The 22985-nt window shown below is 47.3% G+C and overlaps 1 protein-coding gene across 3 annotated transcripts in view; it reads right to left on the reverse strand.

Annotated features, from left to right (window-relative positions):
• Positions 1–22985, reverse strand: part of RAB3B (RAB3B, member RAS oncogene family) — a 149013-nt gene that overhangs the window by 22171 nt on the left and 103857 nt on the right. For all 3 annotated transcript variants that reach the window (XM_065555361.1, XM_065555360.1, XM_065555359.1), the window contains one exon: positions 20150–20268. In XM_065555361.1, the coding sequence (XP_065411433.1) occupies positions 20150–20268 (119 nt within the window). The remainder of the gene's footprint in view (positions 1–20149; positions 20269–22985) is intronic.

The following is a 22985-nucleotide window of genomic DNA, read 5'->3' on the forward strand; positions in this document are numbered from 1 at the left end:
ACCTGAGGAACTTCCTGTGTGAGGGATGTATTGTTTCGTGAAAAGATGCACCCTGGAAGTCAAAGGTCGAGAACCAGTCCCCCTCTTTCCAGTGCTGGAATTATGGTTGCTAGTGTAACTATCCTGAATCATTGGGTCTTCACCAATTTGTCAAGTCTTTTCAAGTTCAGAATGGGCCTCCATCCTCCAGTTTTTTTCTGGGTTAGAAAATAATGTGAATAGAAACCCTTCCCTCTGTGTTGTGTTGGTACTGGTTCTACTGCACATAGGTGTATCAGATGGTTTACTTCCTGTCACAGTAGATGTTCATGAGAAAGGGCCCAGAAGAGGGATGGAGAGGGAGGGTGTTAGAGGGAATGGAGGTAAACTGGATGGAATAGTCAGTCTCGATGACCTCTAATACCCATTTGTCTGATGTGAAGGTCTGCCAAGCTGGTTGGAATAGGTTTAGATGGTCTCTGAATAAATAGGTGGTAGTGGATGTTTCCAGCTGTTCCAGATGTTTTGAAGATGTGGGAGGTATCTCAGGCCCTAGACCAAGCCCTCAAAATTGCTGTTTGGAAGGAGGTTGCTGGGATGTCAAAGGCTAGGAAGGGGGCAGTCATCATCTTGTGGGTCTATGCTTTCGCCTTTGTGAATCGTATTGCTTCTGGGGTTGTGTATAAGGCACAGATTGAAATCTTTGCACTGAGTAAGACTTGCCCTGTTTTTTCTTCTGTGTAGGTGTGTATGTGCCCAAGAATTCAGAGTTGCTCTGGACTCCTTCAACGTGTGAAGAGATTTGTCTGTTTTGGTTGCGAACAGCTTGGGGCCTTCAAATGGAGATCCTCAACTGCTGATTGTACCTTCTTGGGAAACCCGGAGAGGTGGAGCTAAGAAGCTTGTTGCATGACTACAGCCATGGCGATGGGCCATGCCATGTCTGCTGAGTCCAGTGAGGCTTGCAAAGCTGTTCGAGCGAGGAGGTGGCCCTCCAAGATGGTCGTTCTGAAATAATACTTTTTGTCTTCAGGAAGAAAATACATAAATTCAGACATGGGTGGCACGCGAACTGCCCGTTGTGGGTGGATAACCCCCAGCCTCGCCCCTTTTTCCCGAGGCCATGCCCCTCCCCCACCAGAGCCCCCACAGTGCTGCTGCAGACCCACCTCCCCAGCTCTCTCAGCCCAGACCCGGAGCGCCCGGCAGGCAGTGCAGTCCCAGCCCCAGAGCGCTGGGTAGACGGCACGGCCCCGGGGCTCCACCCCCAGAGCCGGGCAGGCCGCATGGCCCCAGCGCCCCCACCACCAGTGCGCCGGGCAGGAGGTGCAGTCTCAGCACCCTGAGTCCCAGAGCGCCAGGCAGGTGGCGCGGCCCCAGTATCCCCAGCCCTGGAGTGCTGTGTGGTGCAAGCAACAGCCCCAGCCATTCCAAGTCCCAGCCACAGGCCGCCCCATCCCCAAGCACAGGAAAGAGAGGGAAGCCAGAGGGGGCCTGGCGGCGGAGTGTGGGCGGGGCCACGCCAGGCTGTTTGGGGAAGTTTAGCCTTCCCCAGCCTATGACACCCGCCGCCCATTAATTAAGATAATTTTGAATAGTTTGTGTAATTATATTTGGCCATCAACGCCTTGTAGTTAGTGATCCTAAATTGTAGGGTTGATGACAAGTAGGCCTTACGTCCAAGAAGATCTAATCTCTTCTAGTCGTACGGGGTGGTTCTGGAGTGAGGTTGTCATTCACAGCCACCACTATAAGGAAGTTTGGTGTGGGATGCGAAAACAGAAATTCCCTTCCTTTTGAAGGAACATAATATTTTTTATCTATCCTTTTACAGATGGGTGGGATTGTTGCCAGGGTCTGCCAGATGGTTTTGGCCGGGTCTATGCGAATGTTGTTAATTGGTAGGGCCATCTTGGAGGAGGTTGAAATATGTCAGAGTAGATTTCCCCTTCATCCTTATCGTCCTTGTCACTAGATAAGGGGGGAGCTGTTCTGGGCGGTGTGGCAAGTTGGCTCGGTATTGTGTGTGCTGGACTGAGGTTAGTACCGAGGAGAGGAGATTCTGGCACTGAGGTGACCAGAAGATCCTTGTGACGGAGGAATTGCTGAGGTACCAAGAGCATCAGTACCAATCAGTAGGATCGTGCGCTATATGCTGTAAAGGCAGAAGGTGGTGCTATAGCGTGTAATGGTGCTGAGCTGCTCCAACAGTACCGAGGCAGAGATTTTAGGTTTCCCTTTTGCTGCCTGTTTCCGAGCAAGCCCACTTAGGGTCTTTTGCTCGCACAGTACCCACAGTACTGGATGGTCCCGCTAGATCACACTTGAGAAATCTAATAAAATCAGCATAGAAACCTGACCTTTGTCCCTTGCCAGAAGGAGTTCATCCACCAAGGATTCTAATATCATCTCCCTACCGTACTGTGACACATAGGCCCATTGGTGCCAATGGGCAAAGCATTAATTGTTCTTTACTAGCAACTCCTGTCTCAGACCTGACAAACTCATTGCATCTAATACACCGCTTTCATGGTATTGATCCTTGAAGGGTAGCATGTGAGGTCTCTATTGAAAGCTTGTAATTTATCAATATTCATAATAATTGTGAGATGTATGGATGAGTAGTATTTAAGGAATAAAATAACTATATTGAAAAATATACCTTATATGGTATTGAAGTAAGAGTTAGTCACCAGGAAACCATCTGTCTCAGTGATGACCCATTCAAGCAGAAGGGAATTCACCCCATCCATGATTAGCCAGTGATGTAATGCAAAGCTCAATTGTCTACCCTTGCCCCTCTCCAAACAGTCAATGAAAAACCATCAAAGATAACTGCAAACGATCAAAACCAACGAGATGAAAATGGAATGTTGTAACAGACTGGAGAACAACATGTCTTTGAATAAACACAAAAGATTGGTTCAATACATCACAGGGTGAAGATAGACACTGTGCACCCATTCACTGAGGTGACAGCTTGAACAAGGGTGTTTCATGAAAGATTGGATCTTGGTTCCTGGGAAGCCAGTCAGGTCTGCAACAGACTGAACTTTGGAGCAGGGGGGGAGGGGGGGGGAGAGCTACTTTATTGGAAAGGAAAGGTAATAAGTATACAGCCAAGTTCGTGTTTTTATGATTTTGTTTTATTTTGTAACCATTTATTTCCATCATTCCCTCTTGTTTCTAGGGGAGCCTCGATTTTTCTCTTAAATAAACCTTCTCTTATAGATTCATAGATTCTAGGACTGGAAGGGACCTCGAGAGGTCATCGAGTCCAATCCCCTGCCCGCATGGCAGGACCAAATACTGTCTAGACCATTCCTGATAGACATTTATCTAACCTACTCTTGTTTTACTATAAGTGCTCACAAGTGCTGTGCTTTATACAGGAGTGGTGATTTGGGTAAAACTGGTAAACTGGGGTACACTGCTTCTATGGGAACAGAGAGGATCAGGGATTTTTTGTGAGTAGCCAGTGTCAGGGGCTGGATATCACAGGGGAATGCATCAAGGGACTCAGGCGCACCTCTTGTTAAGCTGTGTTATAAAGAAAGGGCCGGCATAGCCCAGAAGAGAGTGCTTAGTGGCTAACAGGCTGGTGATATTAGAGGACAACCACAGGCAAGACAGCCTCACGCTGGAGACGGGGTAAGGAGGTGACTCACAGTCTTGGGTACCCCAAGAACCATCACACATACCCAGATGTAAAGCCAGAAATATAAATGCTGACCTCTTCCCTCTCATGTCACCCTCAGCCCCACCTGCTTTACAGTAAATTGGTTAGACTATTTCTGCTAAAGATACTCAGGGTTCAAGTTTGCTCCAAGTTACATCTCTGCAACTCTCAGGGCAAAATGTAGCCCAAGAATCTAAAAATCTGTGCAGTAATATAAGCTTGAGGTTTTGCAGTCATTTTATTTGTTTTCACTTATGGGTTAACAGGCCACTTAGCTCAAATTGTACCTGCCTATAAAAATGACTAATATTTCCATCTGACAGCTATTTCCATCCAGAAGAGTTATAGCAACAAGACATTAATCTTGTAAGCTAAATCATGCCTCAAATTAATCAGCAGAGTGACTCCCTTTATCTTTATTACATTAGGTTTCAGGAAACATGGCAAAGAAAAAATAGAACAAAAAACATTTGGAAAGGTAAAGAAGCACTCAGGATAAATCTGACCCAAATTTAGATTCGGCAAACATAATACTCCTATTGACATTAGGTTCCATAAAATATTTGCATGAATTAAAAAAAAATCCCACTGAATTTTTTTGTAAACAAATAAACTCTCCCCCTACAACATTTGTAAGCAAAGCACTGTAGCAGTGTTCTAGGGCATAAGGATCTGGCAGTGAAATTGACAGGGTACTTTATCATTGACTTCAGTAAGAGCAGGATTTCACCCTGGAAAGGATGATAGTAAATAACAATGAAAATGACTATTCTGCTTTAATTCTCATAGCTGGCAGAAATATCAAAAAGTAAACCAAAAGCTTATATGATTAAAAATAAATAAGATTTTTTAAATTATTGAATCTTTAGTAATGTAAAGTATGATGCATAAATATTTTTTAAATATATGGTGAAAATTTCAAACTTGGGTATCTAAAGTAAGACATCTAAATAAAAGTGGACTGATTTTCAGAGACGTAGAGCACCGGTAGCTCACGTATAAGTCAATGGCCCTGAATCACCACTGCTTGGCACCTTGCACATTCATGCCCAGCTATGCAAAATGTGTGTAAGGTGGTTCCATGGGTCTGAGGGAATGGGGAATTCAGATCTGGTTTTGTTGCACACTCAGGGCACGTCTTCACTACCCGCCGGCTCGGCGGGTAGCAATCAATCTATTGGGGATCGACTTATCGCGTCTAGTGAAGACGTGATAAAATCGATCCCTGATCGCTCTGCTGTCGACTCCGGAAATCCACCGCGGTAAGAGGCGGAAGCGGAGTCGACTGCGGAGCAGTAGCGGTCGACTCGCCACCGTCCTCACAGCCAGGTAAGTCGACCTAAAACACGCAACTTCAGCTACGCTATTCACATAGCTGAAGTTGAGGATCTTAGGTCGACCCCCCCGTAGTACAGACCTAGCCTCACTTTGCACAGGTTTAAATAGCTACACAAGATGCAAGCTAGTGGAAAATGAGGCTCTATAGGAGCCACTGGTGCTCAGCGCCCCCAAAAATGAGGCCATTTTTATTTAGGTCCCTAAATCATAGAATCATGAATCTGAGGGTTGGAAGGGACCTCAGGAGGTCATATAGTCCACCCCCTTGTGCAAAGCAGGACCAATCCCCAACTAAATCATCCCAGCCAGGGTTTCGTCAAGCCTGACCTTAAAAACCTCTAAGGAAGGAGATTCCACCACCTCCCTAGGTAACCCATTCCAGTGCTTCACCACCCTCCTAGTGAAAAAGTTTTTCCTAATATCTAACCTAAACCTCCCGCACTGCAATTTGAGACCATTACTCCTTGTTCTGTCATCTGGTACCACTGAGAACAGTCTAGATCCATCCTCTTTGGAACCCCCTTTCAAATAGTTGAAAGCAGCTATCAAATCCCTCCTCATTCTTCTCTTCTGCAGACTAAATAATCCTAGTTCCCACAGCCTCTCCTCATAAATCATGTGTTCCAGCCCCCTAATAATTTTTTTTGCCCTCCGCTGGACTCTTTCCAATTTTTCCACATCCTTCTTGTAGTGTGGGGCCCAAAACTGTACTCCAGATGAGGCCTCACCAATGTCGAATAGAGGGGAATGATCACGTCCCTCGATCTGCTGGCAATACTCCTACTTATACAGCCCAAAATGCCATTAGCCTTCTTGGCAACAAGGGTACACTGTTGATTCATATCCAGCTTCTCGTCCACTGTAACCCCTAAGTCCTTTTCTGCAGAACTGCTGCCTAGCCACTTGGTCACTAGTCTGTAGCAGAGCATGGGATTCTTCCGTTCCAAGTGCAGGACCCTGCACTTGTCCTTGTTGAACCTCATCAGATTTCTTTTGGCCCAATCCTCCAATTTGTCTAGGTCCCTCTGTATCCTATCCCTACCCTCCAGCGTATCTACCACTCCTCCCAGGTCATCTGCAAACTTGCTGAGGGTGCAATCCATGCCATCCTCCAGATCATTAATGAAGATATTGAACAAAACCGGCCCCAGGACCGACCCTTGGGGCACTCCGCTTGATACCGGCTGCCAACTAGACATGGAGCCATTGATTACTACCCATTGAGCCCAATGATCTAGCCTGCTTTTGATCTACCTTATAGTCCATTCATTCAGCCCATACCTCTTTAACTTGCTGGCAAGAATACTGTGGGATACCGTATCAAAAGCTTTCCTAAAGTCAAGGAATAACAGGTCCGCTACTTTCCCCTCATCCACAGAGCCAGTTATCTCATCATAGAAGGCAATTAGGTTAGTCAGGCATGACTTGCCCTTGGTAAATCCATGCTGACTACTGTTGATCACTTTCCTCTCCTCTAAGTGCTTCAAAATTGATTCCTTGAGGACCTGCTCCATGATTTTTCCAGGGCCTGAGGTGAGGCTGACTGGCCTGTAGTTCCCCAGATCCTCCTCCTTCCCTTTTTTAAAGATGGGCACTACATTAGCCTTTTTCCAGTCATCTGGGACCTCCCCCAATCGCCATGAGTTTTCAAAGATAATGGCCAATGGCTCTGCAATCACATCCGCCAACTCCTTTAGCAACCTCGGATGCAGCGCATCTGGCCCCATGGACTTGTGCTCGTCCAGCTTTTCTAAATAGCCCTGAACCACTTCTTTCTCCACAGAGGGCTGGTCACCTCCTCCCCATAGTGTGCTGCCCAGTACAGTAGTCTGGGAGCTGACCTTGTTCGTGAAGACAGGCAAAAAAAGCATTGAGTACATTAGCTTTTTCCACATCCTCTGTCACTAGGTTGCCTCCCTCATTCAGTGAGGGGCCCATACTTTCCTTGACCTTCTTCTTGTTGCTAACGTACCTGAAGAAACCCTTCAATTCGATCAGAGTGGATATAGTCCACTCCCAATAACAGATGAGGAGGTGTCAATTCCAGGAGCGGCAAAGCTGCTTTTCTAATGAGCCAGCCACTCCCAATCCCTATTCAAGCCCAAATTAATGGTGTAAAATTTGCAAATGAATTTTAGTTCTGCTGTTTCTCTTCGAAGTTTGTTTCTGAAGTTTTTTTGTTCAAGTATAGCTACTTTTAAATCTGTTATAGAATGTCCAGGAAGATTGAAGTGTTCTCCTACTGGCTTTTGTATGTAACCCTTCTGCCAATCTAAGTTGGCAGCAACAAGGGCCAGGTTCTGTACCTAGGGGTTCCGTTTCAATAACGCAATGCAAAACCGGCTCGAGCCCCCACCCAGTGATCTGGGACAATTACATACCACCCCCCTGGATGCCTCTAAGAGGCAATACTTCCCCTCTCGCAAGCACGGAGTCTGAGTGTAGCAGAAAATATTTAATAACACGAGGTAAACTATCCGCATTAAATTGGAAAAAACACCACAAACAGGATTCCTAACACAAACCATGAGCAAAAGACCCACCCCAGCAAATTGGGCCGTGTCCTTTCCCTTTCGTTCTTGAATCCAGCAACCCAAGAATCACTCAGAGTCCCCAAAGTCCAACACCCCCAAAGTCTCTTGGGTCCAGCAACCACCCAAAGTCCCAAAAGTCCAACAACCCCCAAAGTCTCTGTCCCTGGTCAGTGCAGCCCCAGAGTTTCATTGTCCTTGAGTCACATAATCAGGGTAACAACACTTCATTCCTCCTGCCCCAATAACAGAGAAACTGGGGATCCCACCCCATCCAAAGTAACCACTATCAGTCTCCTGCCAGGCGAGTGGGTGTGCCTATGCAAACAAGATCAGCCCCTGGAGTTCTTTTCCACACTCACCATAATTCACCACCAGATGTCAGGGTAGAGCTCATCCTGACTCTGCTTACATGTATGTTACCATTCCTCATGGTAGGTTGGCCCTGTCAACACTGGTTCTCCACTTGTGAGGTAACTCCTGTGACGGAGCAGGGAGCAGGGCAGATTTGACCTGGGAATGTTGCAGGGGGGTTGCAGTGGGGATGTGGGACTTCCCTTGAAGGAAGCTACCTGAGCTGTAACCTGAGCCAGGAACGGGGGTGGGGAGAATTAACACCTTCTGCCCGGGAGACTGAACAAAGGAGAGGAGCAGCGGGAGGAGTTTGGAGTTTAGTTTTCGGTTGGGGCTGGGTGGTGCAACGCAGGGAACCCCAAGCTGGGGTCTAAGCTCCCTGAACCTCCCAGAGGGACCTAATTGGGGGGGTCTGGTCGTACCTACACGCTCTGCTTGAGACTGTGTTCCTGTCCTTAAATAAACCTTCTGCTTTACTGGCTGGTTGAGAGTCGCAGTGAATCTCGGGAAGAGGGGTGCAGGGCCCTAACTCCCCCCACAATCCGCAACAACTCCCTTCTCTTCAGGTGTCATTATATAATGCCTGCATCTGTAATTTTCACTCCATGCATCTGAAGAAGTGTTTTTTTACCCACAAAAGCTTATGCTCAAATAAATGTTAGTCTTTAAGGTGCCACCAGACTCCTCGTTGATAGTTTGTGTGACTCTGATGAGGACATTTGTAACTGAGTCAGAAGAAAGCTTCACAGTTCTTAGCTACAACTATGGGCAGCAGGTGAAGCTTCTTCCACTGGGGTAGGCTAGCTCCCTGTCCCACCACTTCTGCCTGCAGCCCCACCCATACTCCACCCCAGGCCCTGCCCCTCCCCCGTTCAGGCCCCTCCCCACTCGACCCCCCGCCGCTGCTTGCTGCACCCCTCCTCGCCTCTCCCCTTCCCCCCTCCTCTATCCCCTCCCGATATCCCTCCTTTCCTCCACCCACCTCTCCCCCACTCGCATTCTCCACATCCCTCCACGTCCCTCCTCTCCTCCACCCTCCCCCCCTCCAGGGGTGGGGAGGTGAGGAAGGACATAGCGAGCGGTGGGCAGGGGAGCTCTGGCAGGGGAGGGGAGGGGAGTGGAGGGACGCAGTGGTTGGGGGGGGTCCTCGTGGGGGAGGAGACAAGCGGAGCAGCAGGGGGGAGGGCCTCATGGGGGAGGAGGGTGGAGCAGAGGAGGGATACGGCGAGTGGCAGGGGACCTCTGGAGGTGTGGGGTGGAGTGGAGGAGAGGAGGGACACAACAGACAGCAGCAGGCGGTGGGGACCTCGTGGAAGGGGCACAACAGGGAGGGGAAGAGACAGAGGGGCCACCACGGCCCAGGCGTCCGGCAGCAGGGCAGTGGCGGCTGCGCCAGGGAAGGCTTAGCCTCCCCTGGCCTACTGTACCCGCTGCCCATGACTACAACAGTACAATAACCCTGAACATTATTTGGCAAACCAGTGACTAAAGATGCCTACAATGATCAAGGCACAGATTAAGCAGCCTGATAATTCTTCAGCTAGCCTAATAACTGCTTACCCATATAGTGAATTCAGACAGAGTCCAAATCATGTTGCATGTTCTGCTCCTGACCTCTGATCCTATTAAGAGTGAAATCTTCTCCATTAATAAACCTGTCCATATGCATTATGGGGTAGCATTAAGCACATCATCCTTACTTTAAGACTGATATCACAGAGATGCATCACAAGAAGGTATTTCTAGTTTAATGAAAGATACCACAATTCACATCTGCACTAATATTTGAAAAGGTCACTGCACATAAACTGTGATTAATGGAGAGAAGGCCATTGGCTTGGTGGAAAGAGCATGATGGTTATGTAGAAGAATCAGGTTTTGGCAGAACCTTTAGATTTGTGCACCGAGGGGTTAGCATTACAGAAATGATTTTTAGTTGCTGGAGGGTGGTTCAGGAGAGTGGGTGAGGTTTATGTGACTAGTGTGATGTCATGGTTTGGGAGGTGGTTCTTGAGATCTGCATGGAGGCAAAAACCATGTGTGACTGCCTGATGGGATTCAGCCATATCAAGAATAAAATGGTGGCTAAAACCAAACAAGTTGGGGGAAAGCCAAGTATTAATGACAAAAGACTATATTGTAGCTTTTAGCTTCCAGCCCACATTGGGAGATGCCAAAGGGGGACATTCTAGAGGCAGCCTGGCTGATTCAGACAGAATTTCTTCAGGGCACTGGGAAGCGAATGCTTGAGTAAGAATTGTTAACAACTTTTTACAGGGTGCAGCCCAACCTCTGGTGCTGACTCAGTTCCAGCAAAAAAGGCCTATCCCTCAGACCCTCCTTTCCTTATCCACCACCTCCTCCTCCTCGCAGTTCATGGCAGAGGCCTGTGACTTGGGCTCCTCAGAGGTATCCATGGTGCGGATGTGTGCGGCGGTGGGGTCTTTGCTGAGGATGGGATGCAGCTCTTTGTAAAAGCGGCAGGTCTGTGGCTTGGCACCTACAGTGACCAGATGAGAGGAAGAAAATATCGGGACACGGGGGTGGTGGTGGTAGTGGGGTGCTGCCGGCAGAGCAAAAAAAAAATGGCGGCGGAGCGAAATATCGGGACAAACACCTAAAAATCGGGATGGTCCCGATTTTATCGGGACGTCTGGTCACCCTATTGGCACCAGATAGATTGTTGGCCTCCCTGGCCTTCTGGTATGCCTGCCACAGCTCCTTGGCTTTCATGTGACACTGCTGATAGTCCCTGTCATACCCCTTCTCCTGCATCCCCTGAGCAATCTGCTCATAGGTGTCAGCGTTTGTACAGCTCTGTTCGGATCTGCGCCTGTACAGCCTCTTCTCCCCGCAGGCCCAGGAGATGCAGTATCTCCTATCTACTCCAGGCAGGAGCACGTCTGGAGCATGTAGCCAGCACAATCAGCTGGGCAGTTGCACTCAACAATGGAGATCTGCCAGGTATGTTTGCCATGGTGTTACTATGTTGGCGTAACAGGGCACTCACATAAGTGGAAAACAAATTTAAGTGAAGATACATGCTCAACTACGTCGGCATAAACTGCCTTGCGTCGACCTAACTTTGTAGTGTAGACCAGGCCTGAAATGATGGTGAAGAGTCTGTTCCCTCAGTACAACCAGTACTGACCAGGCTATCAGACTCCCATACCATATATGAGAAACTATCAAATGAGATCATAAACTGCAGGTAGAGGCTTCCTAGGACACATTATTATGTGCATTTGTTCTGTTTTAGTAACTCAAGGAAAACAATTGTTGCCAGAACGGGATGGTTCCTACGTCCTTCATTCTCACGTTACCCTTTGTTATGTCTCTCTAGGAAGGTATGGCCAGTCTCTCTCTCTCTCTCTCACCAGAGTGCCATGCCGTTCCACAAGAAAAGTCATATTCACACAACTCACAGTCAACCTGTGGAACTCCTTGCCAAAGGATGTTGTGAAGGCCAAGACTATAACAGGGTTCAAAAAAGAACTAGATAAATTCATGGAGGATAGGTCCATCAATGGCTATTAGCCAGGATGGGCAGGGATGGTGTCCCTAGTCTCTGTTTGCCAGAAGCTGGGAATGGGTGACAGGGGATGGATCACTTGATGATTATCTGTTCTGTTCATTCCCTCTGGGACACCTGGCATTGGCCACTGTCGGAAGACAGGATACTTTGGTCTTGCCCAGTATGGCCATTCTTATGTTTTTATTCCTTAACTGGAAAACCCAAGTGGCCCCATCACATATACAGTAGTATGATTCTGTAGATGACCTAAGTAGGTCTGAAGTGTGGGCGTACAACTCCAGAATGAAATCCTCTAAATATCAGTAGTTGGGATTAATTGGCCAAGATGCCCATTAGACTTTTGGAGCTCTGAGTGGTCACTTGAGAATGCAAAACAAACTATTAACAGGAGGGACTCTCCTTTAACTCATGGTTCCACACATTTCCAGTGATATTATTCATACCTCTGCTTGTGAGTTTAACAGCTAATTAAGTATGGAGTTCCTCATTATTTAGGCATAAATCTGCAGTAGTTTCTAATCAAAATTGTGTTTAACATGCCTTGATGGAAATGCTCCTTTAGTGTTTGAAGGTTGGACAACATACTGTTATACAGATGGGAAAGTGATGTATAGCTTCTAGTAATACATATGCTTTCTGCACAATTATAATGACCCTGAGATCTCATAAACACACATTATTAAAGAGAACTGTTATTCAACAGAAACCTGAATTGAACTTGATGCTGACAGTTAATACCAAAACTATCATATTTCCACTGCCAGATAATTCCAGAACAAGTTTTGATGTGCTTTAATGGTGATCATTTAGGGAAACTATGTCACTTTTACATGTCTATCAGACTCCACCAAGGTCACTAAAAGCCCTGCAAATCATTCTAGATCCCTTAAATCATTGGGCTGCCTCTTTGCAAACTGACAAACCCTTTCTACTATATGACCCATAAGCAGTAAGAGAAGAAAAAGGAGTGATTACAGTAAGCTGTTTTAGAGATTCTTTGGGCTTGCTCTCACTGAAGAGGGAAAAGACCTAGCCCTACTGTTAAGCTGTATATTTTCTGAGGGTATGTCTACACTACGAAATTAGGTCGAATTTATAGAAGCCGGTTTTATAGAAATCGGTTTTATACAGTCGATTGTGTGTGTCCCCACATAAAATGCTCTAAGTGCATTAAGTCGGCAGACCGCATCCACAGTACCGAGGCTAGCGTCGATTTCCGGAGCGTTGCACTGTGGGTAGCTATCCCACAGTTCTCGCAATCTCCGCCGCCCATTGGAATTCTGGGTTGAGATCCCAATGCATGATCATGCAAAACAGTGTCGCGGGGGGTTCTGGGTACATGTCGTCAGGCCCCTCCCCCTCCGTCAGAGCAACGGCAGACAATCGATTCGCGCCTTTTTATCTGGGTTACCTGTGCAGACGACATACCAGAGCAAGCATGGAGCCCGCTCAGCTCATCTCAGCTCACCGTCACCATATGTCATCTGGGTGCTGGCAGACGTGGGGCTGCATTGCTACACAGCAGCAGCCCCTTGCCTTTTGGCAGTAGATGGTGTATTACGACTGGTATCCGTCATTGTCGTATTCCAGTTCGATCAGAGGCACCTGGGCAGACATGCTTTGTCTCCTGGAGACTCAGTCCTGCTGGCAGTCCTATTGAACCGTCTTGACGATGATGGCTAGCAGTCGTAGTACAGTATCTTCTGCCAAGCACCCAGAAGATGCCAAGGGCTATCAGTCATGCTGCACCGTCTACTGACAGCTTAAGATGTAAAAAATAGATGGACCAGATTTGTTCTGTATTCATTTGCTTCCCCCTCCCTCCGTGAAATCAACGGCCTACTAAACCCAGGGTTTTGAGTTTAATCTTTGGGGGGGCCATTCTGTGAGACAGTTTTTGTGTTTCTCCCTGATGCACAGCCACCTTTGTTAATTTTAATTCCCTGTACCTGTACGCCATGTCGTCACTCGCCCCTCCCTCCCTCCGTCAGTTTCGCGCCTTTTTTCAGACCAGATGCCATAGCACTGGGATCATGGAGCGTACTCAGATCACCGCAGCAATTATGAGCACTATGAACATCACGTGCATTGTCCTGGAGTATATGCAGAGCCAGGACATGCCAAAGCAAAACCAGGACCAGCCGAGGAGGCGACTGCAGCGCGGCGACGAGAGTGATGAGGAAATTGACATGGACATAGACCTCTCACAAAGTACGGGCCCCAGCAATGTGCAAATCATGGTGTTACTGGGGCAGGTTCATGCCGTGGAACGCCGATTCTGGGCCCGGGAAACAAGCACAGACTGGTGGGACCGCATCGTGTTGCAGGTGTGGGACGATTCCCAGTGGCTGCGAAACTTTCGCATGCATAAGTGCACTTTCATGGAACTTTGTGACTTGCTTTCCCCTGCCCTGAAGCGCCAGAATACCAGGATGAGAGCAGCCCTCACAGTTGAGAAGCGAGTGGCGATAGCCCTGTGGAAGCTTGCAACGCCAGACAGCTACCAGTCAGTCGGGAATCAGTTTGGAGTGGGCAAATCTACTGTGGGGGCTGCTGTGATCCAAGTTGCCAGGGCAATCAAAGACCTGGTGATATCAAGGGTAGTGACTCTGGGAAACGTGCAGGTCATAGTGGATGGCTTTGCTGCAATGGGATTCCCAAACTGTGGTGGGGCGATAGACGGAACTCATATCCCTATCTTGGCACCGGAGCACCAAGCCACCGAGTACATAAACCGCCAGGGGTACTTTTCAATGCTGCTGCAAGCCCTGGTGGATCACAAGGGACGTTTCACCAACATCAACGTGGGATGGCCGGGAAAGGTACATGATGCTCGCATCTTCAGGCACTCTAGTCTGTTTCGAAAGATGGAGGAAGGGACTTTCTTCACGGAGTAGAAAATAACCGTTGGGGATGTTGAAATGCCTATCGTTATCCTTGGGGACCCAGCCTACCCCTTAATGCCATGGCTCATGAAGCCATACACAGGCAGCCTGGACAGTAGTCAGGACCTGTTCAACTATAGGCTGAGCAAGTGCTGAATGGTGGTGGAATGTGCATTTGCATGTTTAAAAGCGCGCTGGCGCAGCTTACTGACTCAGATAGACCTCAACGAAACCAATATTCCCATTGTTATTGCTGCTTGCTGTGCGCTCCACAATATCTGTGAGAGTAAGGGGGAGACATTTATGGCGGGGTGGGAGGTTGAAGCAAATCACCTGGCCGCTAATTACGCACAGCCAGACACCAGGGTGGTTAGAAGAGTACAGCAGGGCATGGTGCGCATCAGGGAAGCTTTGAAAACCAGTTTTGTGACTGGCCAGGCTACGGTGTGAAACTTCTGTTTGTTTTTCCTTGATGAACCCTCCGCCCCCCTCCCCCGGTTCACTCTACTTCCCTACTCTACTAACCACCCTCCCCTCCCCACTTCGAGCACCGCTTGCAGAGGCAATAAAGTCATTGTTACTTCTCATTCATGCATTCTTTATTAATTCATCACACAACTAGGGGGATAATTGCCAAGGTAGCCCGGGATGGGTGGGGGAGGAGGGAAGGAAAAGGACACACTGCAGTTTAAAACTTTAAAATTTTAACACTTATTGAAGGCCAGCCTTCCGATGCTCGGGCAATCATCTGGGGTGGAGGGACTGGGTGGCTGGAGGCCCCCCCACCGTGTTCTTGGGCATCTGGGTGAGGAGGCAATGGAACTTGGGGAGGAGGGCTGTTGGTTACACAGGGGCTGTAGCGGCGGTCTCTGCTCCTGTTGCCTTTCCTGCAGCTCAACCATATGCTGGAGCATATCAGTTTGATGCTCCAGCAGCCGGAGCATCGACTCTTGCCTTCTGTCTGCAAGCTGACGCCACCTATCTTCTTCAGCCCACCACTTGCTCTGTTCAGCCCGCGATTCATCCCGCCACCTCTCTTCTCGTTCATATTGTTCTTTTTTGCACTCTGACATTGACTGCCTCCACGCATTCTGCTGTGCTCTTTCAGTGTGGGAGGACATCTGGAGCTCCGTGAACATATCATCCCAAGTCTGCCGTTTTCTCCTTCTAATCTTCGCTAGCCTCTGCGAAGGAGAAACATTTGCAGCTGGTGGAGGAGAAGGGAAAGGTGGTTAAAAAAGACATTTTAGAGAACAATGGGTACACTCTTTCACGTTAAATTTTGCTGTTCACATTACACAGCACATGTGCTTTCGTTACAAGGTCGCATTTTTCCTCTTGTATTGAGGGCCTGCCGGTTTGATGTGAGAGATCACTCATGCAGTGCCAGGCAACAGAATTCGGCTTGCAGGCAGCCATGGTAAGCCACAGTCTTTTGGCTTTTTTAACCTTCATAACATGTGGGAATGGTTTCAAACAGTAGCGCCCTCATTTGCCATACCAAGGACCCATTGGGTTGGCCATTTAAAATGGGTTTGCAATGTAAAAGGAGGGGCTGCGGTTTCCGGGTTAACATGCAGCACAAACCCAACTACCCCCCGCCCCGCACACACACACCCAATTCTCTGGGATGATCACTTTACCCCTCCCCCCACCGCATGGCTAACAGCGGGGAACATTTCTGTTCAGCTGAGCAGGAACGGACACCTCTGAATGTCCCCTTAATAAAATCACCCCATTTCAACCAGGTGACCGTGAATGATATCACTCTCCTGAGAATAACAAAGAGAGATAAGGAATGGATGTTGTCTGCCTGCCAGCAAACACCGGGACCATACGCTGCCATGCTTTGTTCTGCAATGATTCCAGACTACGTGCTACTGGCCTGGCATGGTAAAATGTCCTACCATGGCAGACGGGATAAGGCAGCCCTCCCCAGAAACCTTTTGCAAAGGCTTTGGGAGTACATGAAGGAGAGCTTTCTGGAGATGTCCCTGGAGGATTTCCGCTCCATCCCCATACACGTTAACAGACTTTTCCAGTAGCTGGCCACGATTGCCAGGGCAAATTAATCATTAATCATTAAACGTGATTGCTTTTAAACCATGTGTAATATTTACAAAGATACACTCACCAGAGGTCCCTTGTGTGCCCTCAGGGTCTGGGAGCAGGCCTTGGGTGAGTTCGGGAGTTACTGGTTCCAGGTCCAGGGTGATAAACATATCCTGGCTGTTGGGGAAAACGGTTTCTCCGCTTCCTTGCTGTGAGCTATCTTCATTGTCTTCATCATCATCATCATCATCATCTTCCACGTACCCTGAACCCGCTTCCCTGTTGCGTGGTTCTCCATTGACGGAGTCAAAGCACATGGTTGGGGTAGTGGTGGCTGCACCCCCTAGAATGGCATGCAGCTCCGTGTAGAAGCGGCATGTTTGCAGCTCTGCCCCAGACCTTCCATTTGCCTCTCTGGCTTTGTGGTAGGCTTGCCTTAGCTCCTTAATTTTCACGCGGCACTGCTGTGCGTCCCTGTTATGGCCTCTGTCCTTCATGGCCTTTGAGATTTTTTCTAATATTTTGCCATTTCGTTTACTGCTATGGAGTTCAGCTAGCACTGATTTGTCTCCCCATATGGCGAGCAGATCCCGTACCTCCCATTCGGTCCATGCTGGAGCTCTTTTGCGATCCTGGGACTCCATCATGGTTACCTGTGCTGATGTGCTCTGCGTGGTCACCTGTGCTCTCCACGCTGGGCAAACAGGAAATGAAATTCAAAAGTTCGCTGGGCTTTTCCTGTCTACCTGGTCAGTGCATCTCAGTTGAGAGTGCTATCCAGAGCGGTCACAATGAAGTACTGTGGGATAGCTCCCGGAGGCCAATAACGTCGAATTCCGTCCACACTACCCCAAATCTGACCCGCAAAGGCCGATTTTAGTGCTAATCCCCTCGTCAGAGGTGGAGTAAAGAAACCGGTTTAAAGGGCCCTTTAAGTCGAAAGAAAGGGCTTCGTCGTGTGGACGTGTCCAGGCTTAATTCGATTTAACGCTGCTAAAGTCGACCTAAACTCGTAGTGTAGACCAGGCCTGAGTGAAAGCTGTTCTAACATTGTAGTAACATTAAACTGGGTATACATTCTAGTACCAGATTATGTTTCAGCCATTTATATAGAAGACAGAAATAAAATCAGCATTTTCTCAATGTCAGCTTCAACTTGCAAGCCCAAAGACAGATACTATTTTTGAGCTTAAAATGTGATTGACCAATGGCTTTATATTTTTCATTGCAAAAGCCAAACTATTTCCAAAGTTTATAATTAAAGAGCCAGATGTAAATCACTGTAGCTCTACTGAAGTTAATGAAGCTACTCCAATTTATACTTGCTGAAGATCTGGCCCAGAGACTAGTTTTAGGGTTAAAGTCTACCATTCCCCAACAACACTAATTTATTACTCCCCCATTCCCCTCCACCATACGTTGAATACAGTTTTAAGTCCGAATTTAAAAAGAATTCTCCATACAGCTGAGCACCATCTTACCTGGGCTCTTTGCTGAAGATGTGGCAGCACTGGACAATTAGTCGGTCAGTACCTTGGGTTTTCAAAGCTTGCTCTCAGCCACTTGCAAATAAGAGGCCTTGAACTGGTCACTGAGGAGCTGTAAAGGAAGGAGCTGTTTGGGCTCCTGATGCCAATGCTCACAAGTCTCCATTCACTTGAGCCTCACCAAACCCTATGTTGTGGTGTATAAATAATGTTGGGATTTTTTAGAAGGGATATAACCTCGTATGCTTTAGGGCATAAACCAACCAATCTGAGAGGGGTTAGGGAGAAACTGAGCAGATTATTCCATAGCTGTTCACCAAGAGGTTTTTTAACCTTCCTCTGAAGCACCTAGCACTTGCTGATTTCAGTCAAGTTATTGGACTAGACAGACCCTTGGCAGACCACCACCCTCAACAGTCCCAGGTTTCATGGGACTCTCCCACTTTGACCCACAAACCCTCTTGTCACACAGGGCTGGCTGGGTTTGGCTCCCTGCTCTCGGAGTTGCAACCTGACCTCTGATGCACTTAGTCACACAGCACTGTTCCTGTTTGGCCTGACCCCCAACCCCATGCACCAGGGGACAGGTTGCAACCCCTGGATTGGAGGGCCAAGCCCAGACATCCCCGTGGGATAAGAGCCGCAGGAGCTGCCGCTATGGGGTGAGCGTGAGGTGGGCTTGCTCTGCAACTCCCTCCCCCACACTGAGGCCTTTCCCAGGGCACCCCCTCTCACACAGGCGTTACACCCCTCTCCCCCAGGGCAGGACCTGGCATGGGTTGATGACCCGGCATCCCGTCCGTTGCCCCGCGGTGACCGGACATTGTACAGGTTCCCTTTTGACTGGATTTTCCAGTCGAAAATCAGACACCTGGCAACACTGACACTGGGCCATATTCTCATTATGATCAGCATATTTTTAAGAGCAATAAATATCTCCAACAGGTACAGGTAATACAAATTTGTTTTCTATGTGCTGTTGCCTCCTCCTGAATATAAGTTTGTTTGCCACATGCTGTTGTCTCCTTCCCTGGTTGTGAACACAAATTTGCAAATTTGACACCATCAGATCAGGATTAAACAAAGACTGTGAATGGCTATCCAACTACAGAAGCAGTTTCTCCTCCCTTGGTGTTCACACCTCAACTGCTAGCAGATCACCTCACTCTCCCAGATTGAATTAACCTCGTTATCTCCATACTGATTTATACCTGCCTCTGGAAATTTCCATTACTTGCGTCTGATGAAGTGGGCATTCACCCACGAAAGCTTATGCTCCAATACTTCTGTTAGTCTTAAAGGTGCCACAGGGCCCTCTGTTGCTTTTTACAAATAAGAGATTCTCCAATCCCTAACCCTGCTCACTGCAACACATGCATTCCTTGGACATAGGGCCTATTAAAGGTTAAAGATTTTTTTTTAATCAGAGCCCTTTATGAAAGTATTGAAAGTTACTCTCTGTCAAACTTTCAGGGCTCGTCCCTCCCCAGCTAAGCTAAGGTGCTTCAAAATGCCACAAAGCATATATTGATACGTTCAGTATTATTTTTTCCCCATTAATACTTTATTTGGGTCTTAGGCAGCTTTAACCACATGCACTCTCAGTACAGCAATGATAATAGTTCACTAAGGTTGCAGTGAGTATATAATGGAACTGAACCAGGCACCACAGCTGAAAATTGATAAGACCAATTAACCTTTTCCATAGAGTTCGTAAAGGTTAATTGGAAAACCTCAGCTAAAGTTTTCAAAACCTCCTATGTCACAGAGAATCCCAAGTTCCATTTTCAAAAGTGATTAGGCTCTTAAATGCCTAAATCACATTTGAAAATGGGAATAGGTGCTTTTGAAAATTTTACCCCTCTTCTTTAGATTTTACCCAGGTTATAATAATGATTGGCTGTGTCCAACTGGCCTGTAAAACCAGCATTTTACTGGGTTGTAGTGGCTCTATAGGGAAGAACCTCAATAACCCATAAGTGTTGTGTATTACCATATATATATATATATATTTTGCTGTGAACAAGAGCTTTAAAAATCCACCACTGGAAATAAAATCTGTTATAAAAAAATGTTTTTTAAACCCTAAAGGAACTAGCTAGTGGAGCTGTGCAACTTTTTCTCAAGCGCAATTCCATAGTGAAACATTTCTTCTGAATTTCAAATGAATGATGAAGAACATAGTAATACAAAGCAACTGCAGGGGGGTAAGGAAATTACTCCCAACCCACATGAAACAGTCCACAAGCATTGGTGAAGAGATAACTGGCTTAAAAAATAAAAAAGAGGGATAATCATTTGTTCCATACCAGTCCTGCACTGCATTAAACGACTCTTCACTGGTGATATCATACATCAGGATGAACCCCATAGCGCCTCGATAATAGGCTGTAGTGATAGTCCTGTATCTCTCTTGTCCAGCAGTATCCTAAATAAAAAAATGGAAGTGGTTAGGCTTTGTGGCCCAGGGTCTCAGAAATAAGAACTAAAAGTTAGGGTCTTACACCCATATTTAGGCAACTAAATCAGTGTTCTGATTTTCAAAAATGCTGAGTACTCAACAGTTCCCATTGCAGTAATTGATTTCTGTTTATATTTTAGTATTAATTATGTTTCTGCATTAAGTATGTTCTGATCATTGTGTTTTGACACGTGTCCTGTTAAAAAAATAAGGGAAAATGTCAACCCTTTAATTGCTGTTCCCTGCCACACGCTCTGTGCAGCAGCAGAATGTGGCAGAGTTCATTGAATGTCAACACTTCCAAGCAGATGGAAATGGGACAGCAGTTAAGGGCTATTCTGTGTAAAGAGTGTATAAGAATTTAGCACTGATGAGAGAGTGAAATCTTTGGTTTAGCCACAGAGTGGATGCTGCAAGTGCCTTTTGTGAAAGTGCTGTTTAAAACAGGACTATGTGAAAACACACTAGGAAACCTTTAGTGCGCACCAGTAGGATCTACATGGATCAGTTAATGCACAGCATATTAATGCACTTTAGAAATCACACCCCAATAGAGAGCACAGTACCCCACTATGTAGACAAGCCCCTGTCTGGAGGGGCTACCTTGAGGTGAAGACAGTAGCTCAGGGTTTGTCTATACATTAAACTTATTCCAGATGAAAGTAAAATGTGAATTTTAGGGCTTGTCTACACAGGGACATTCAGGAAAATTAATCTGAATTAACTGAAGGTGTGAATTAGGCAAATAGCATTAAATTCCTGTATGGATACTGTAAAAAGGGACAAAGAGTCCTGTGGCACCTTATAGACTAACAGACGTATTGGAGCATAAGCTTTCGTGGGTGAATACCCACTTCGTCGGATGCATGTCAGACTAACACGGCTACCCCCTCTGATGTATGGATACTGTCATTCAGAATTCAAGTGGCTTTAATTCAGTTTAGTTTAATTCACGAAGTAAATACGAGTATCCACCCAGGAATTTTGAAGGCATTTAATATGGTCTAACTAATCCACTTTAAAAGTTACTTTGGATTAATTTTGCGCAGTATCCCCCCATAGTTAAGCGTTCAAATGAAATAACTTCCAGAATAACTCCAGCACTGTACTTTTATTCTAGAATAAAAGTGCCTTTTTCTGGTTTAGCTCAATCCACTTCCAAAGTGATTTAAACTAAATTTATGTACATATGGATTTATTCAGGAATAGTTATTCCAGAATACCTATTCAAGAATAATTTCATGTGTAGACAAACCCTCAGTCTCCATGTCCATTCAATTTTTGGCCTATGGGCTGGGACTGCCAATGTGGATATGAAATATTGGTGAGTTTTATGCTGACACATGGCTACAGGAAACCATTTCACATAGGCTATTTGTGACACTGGCAGACCAGGTGGCAGCTCATGCCAAGGTCCCCATGTCTCAACTCAATACTCACAAGTACATAGCCGTAGTCAGTCTGGCTCACCTGTGTGTTAGTATTAGAATTATAAGTCTGTGTTTAGACCGTACTGAATGGTCACGAGTTACTGCATGCATTAATCTCACTTATAACATTTGCTATGCATCCGAAGAAGTGGGCTGTAGCCCACGAAAGCTTATGATCTAATAAATTTGTTAGTCTCTAAGGTGTCACAAGTACTCCTGTTCTACTTATAACATTGGTAGCCATATTGTAAGGTAATATTTAAGAGGTTGTATTGTGAACCTCTGTGACTGCGTAAATCACAAGACAGGAGAGAGAGACTAATTAGTGTGAAGGGCTGACCTTCAAGAGTAAGTATTATGCTCTTCCCAAAAGGAAAGGTCCATCAATACCAGACATACTACTGTTGGACATTGCAACTGGAATTTCCTATGTATTGCAACAAGAGGACAAAAGACTTTTGTTATTCTGCTTTCCTCCCTGTGAAGATGACTCAGGCAAGTGGACTGCTCCCATTAGCTGAATTTGCAGCTCTGAGCACATGGCATGAGGGGGATAAAAGCCCCCCAACAAAAGGAACTTGGAATCTTGTTTTATGCTCGCCAGGTTGCCAGAAGTCTGGTCAGCTCCGTGCAGCTCCCGGCAGCGACCGGCATGTCCCTGTGGCCCTTAGGAGCAGGGGCGATCAGGGAAGCGCTGCACACTGCCCCCGCCCCCAGCGCTGGCTCTGCAGCTCCCATAGCCGGGAACTTCAGCCAATGGGAGCTGTGGGGGTGGCGCCTGTGGGCGCTGGCAGCACACACCATGCAAAGCCCCCTTGCCCCTCCGCCTAGGGGCCGAACATGCAGAGGCTTCTGGGAGCAGCACAGAGCCCCAGCAGGCAGGGAGCCTGCCTTAGCCCTACTGTGCCGCCAACCAGGAGCCGCCTGAAGTAAGCACTGTCCAGCCAGAGCCCGCACCCCGAACCTCCTGCCCCAGGTCAGAACCCCCTCCCGCACTCCAAAGCTCTTGGCCCCAGCCTGGAACCCCCTCCTGTACCCCAAATCTCTCATCTCCAGCCCCACAACAGATCCCCAACCCTCTGCCCCAGCCCACAGCCCCTTCCCACACCCTGAACCCCTAATTTCTGGCCCCAGAAGCCCTGAGACTCCATGCCCCCCCGCGGGGCTGTGTGTGGCCCACGACTGATTTTTTTTCTGTGGATCAGTGGCCTCCGATAGACCAGGGGATGGGGAACCTTTTTTCTAACAGCTGCT

The sequence above is a fragment of the Chrysemys picta genome, chromosome 8 (genome assembly GCF_011386835.1).
Source record: "Chrysemys picta bellii isolate R12L10 chromosome 8, ASM1138683v2, whole genome shotgun sequence".
Classification (NCBI taxonomy): domain Eukaryota; kingdom Metazoa; phylum Chordata; order Testudines; family Emydidae; genus Chrysemys; species Chrysemys picta.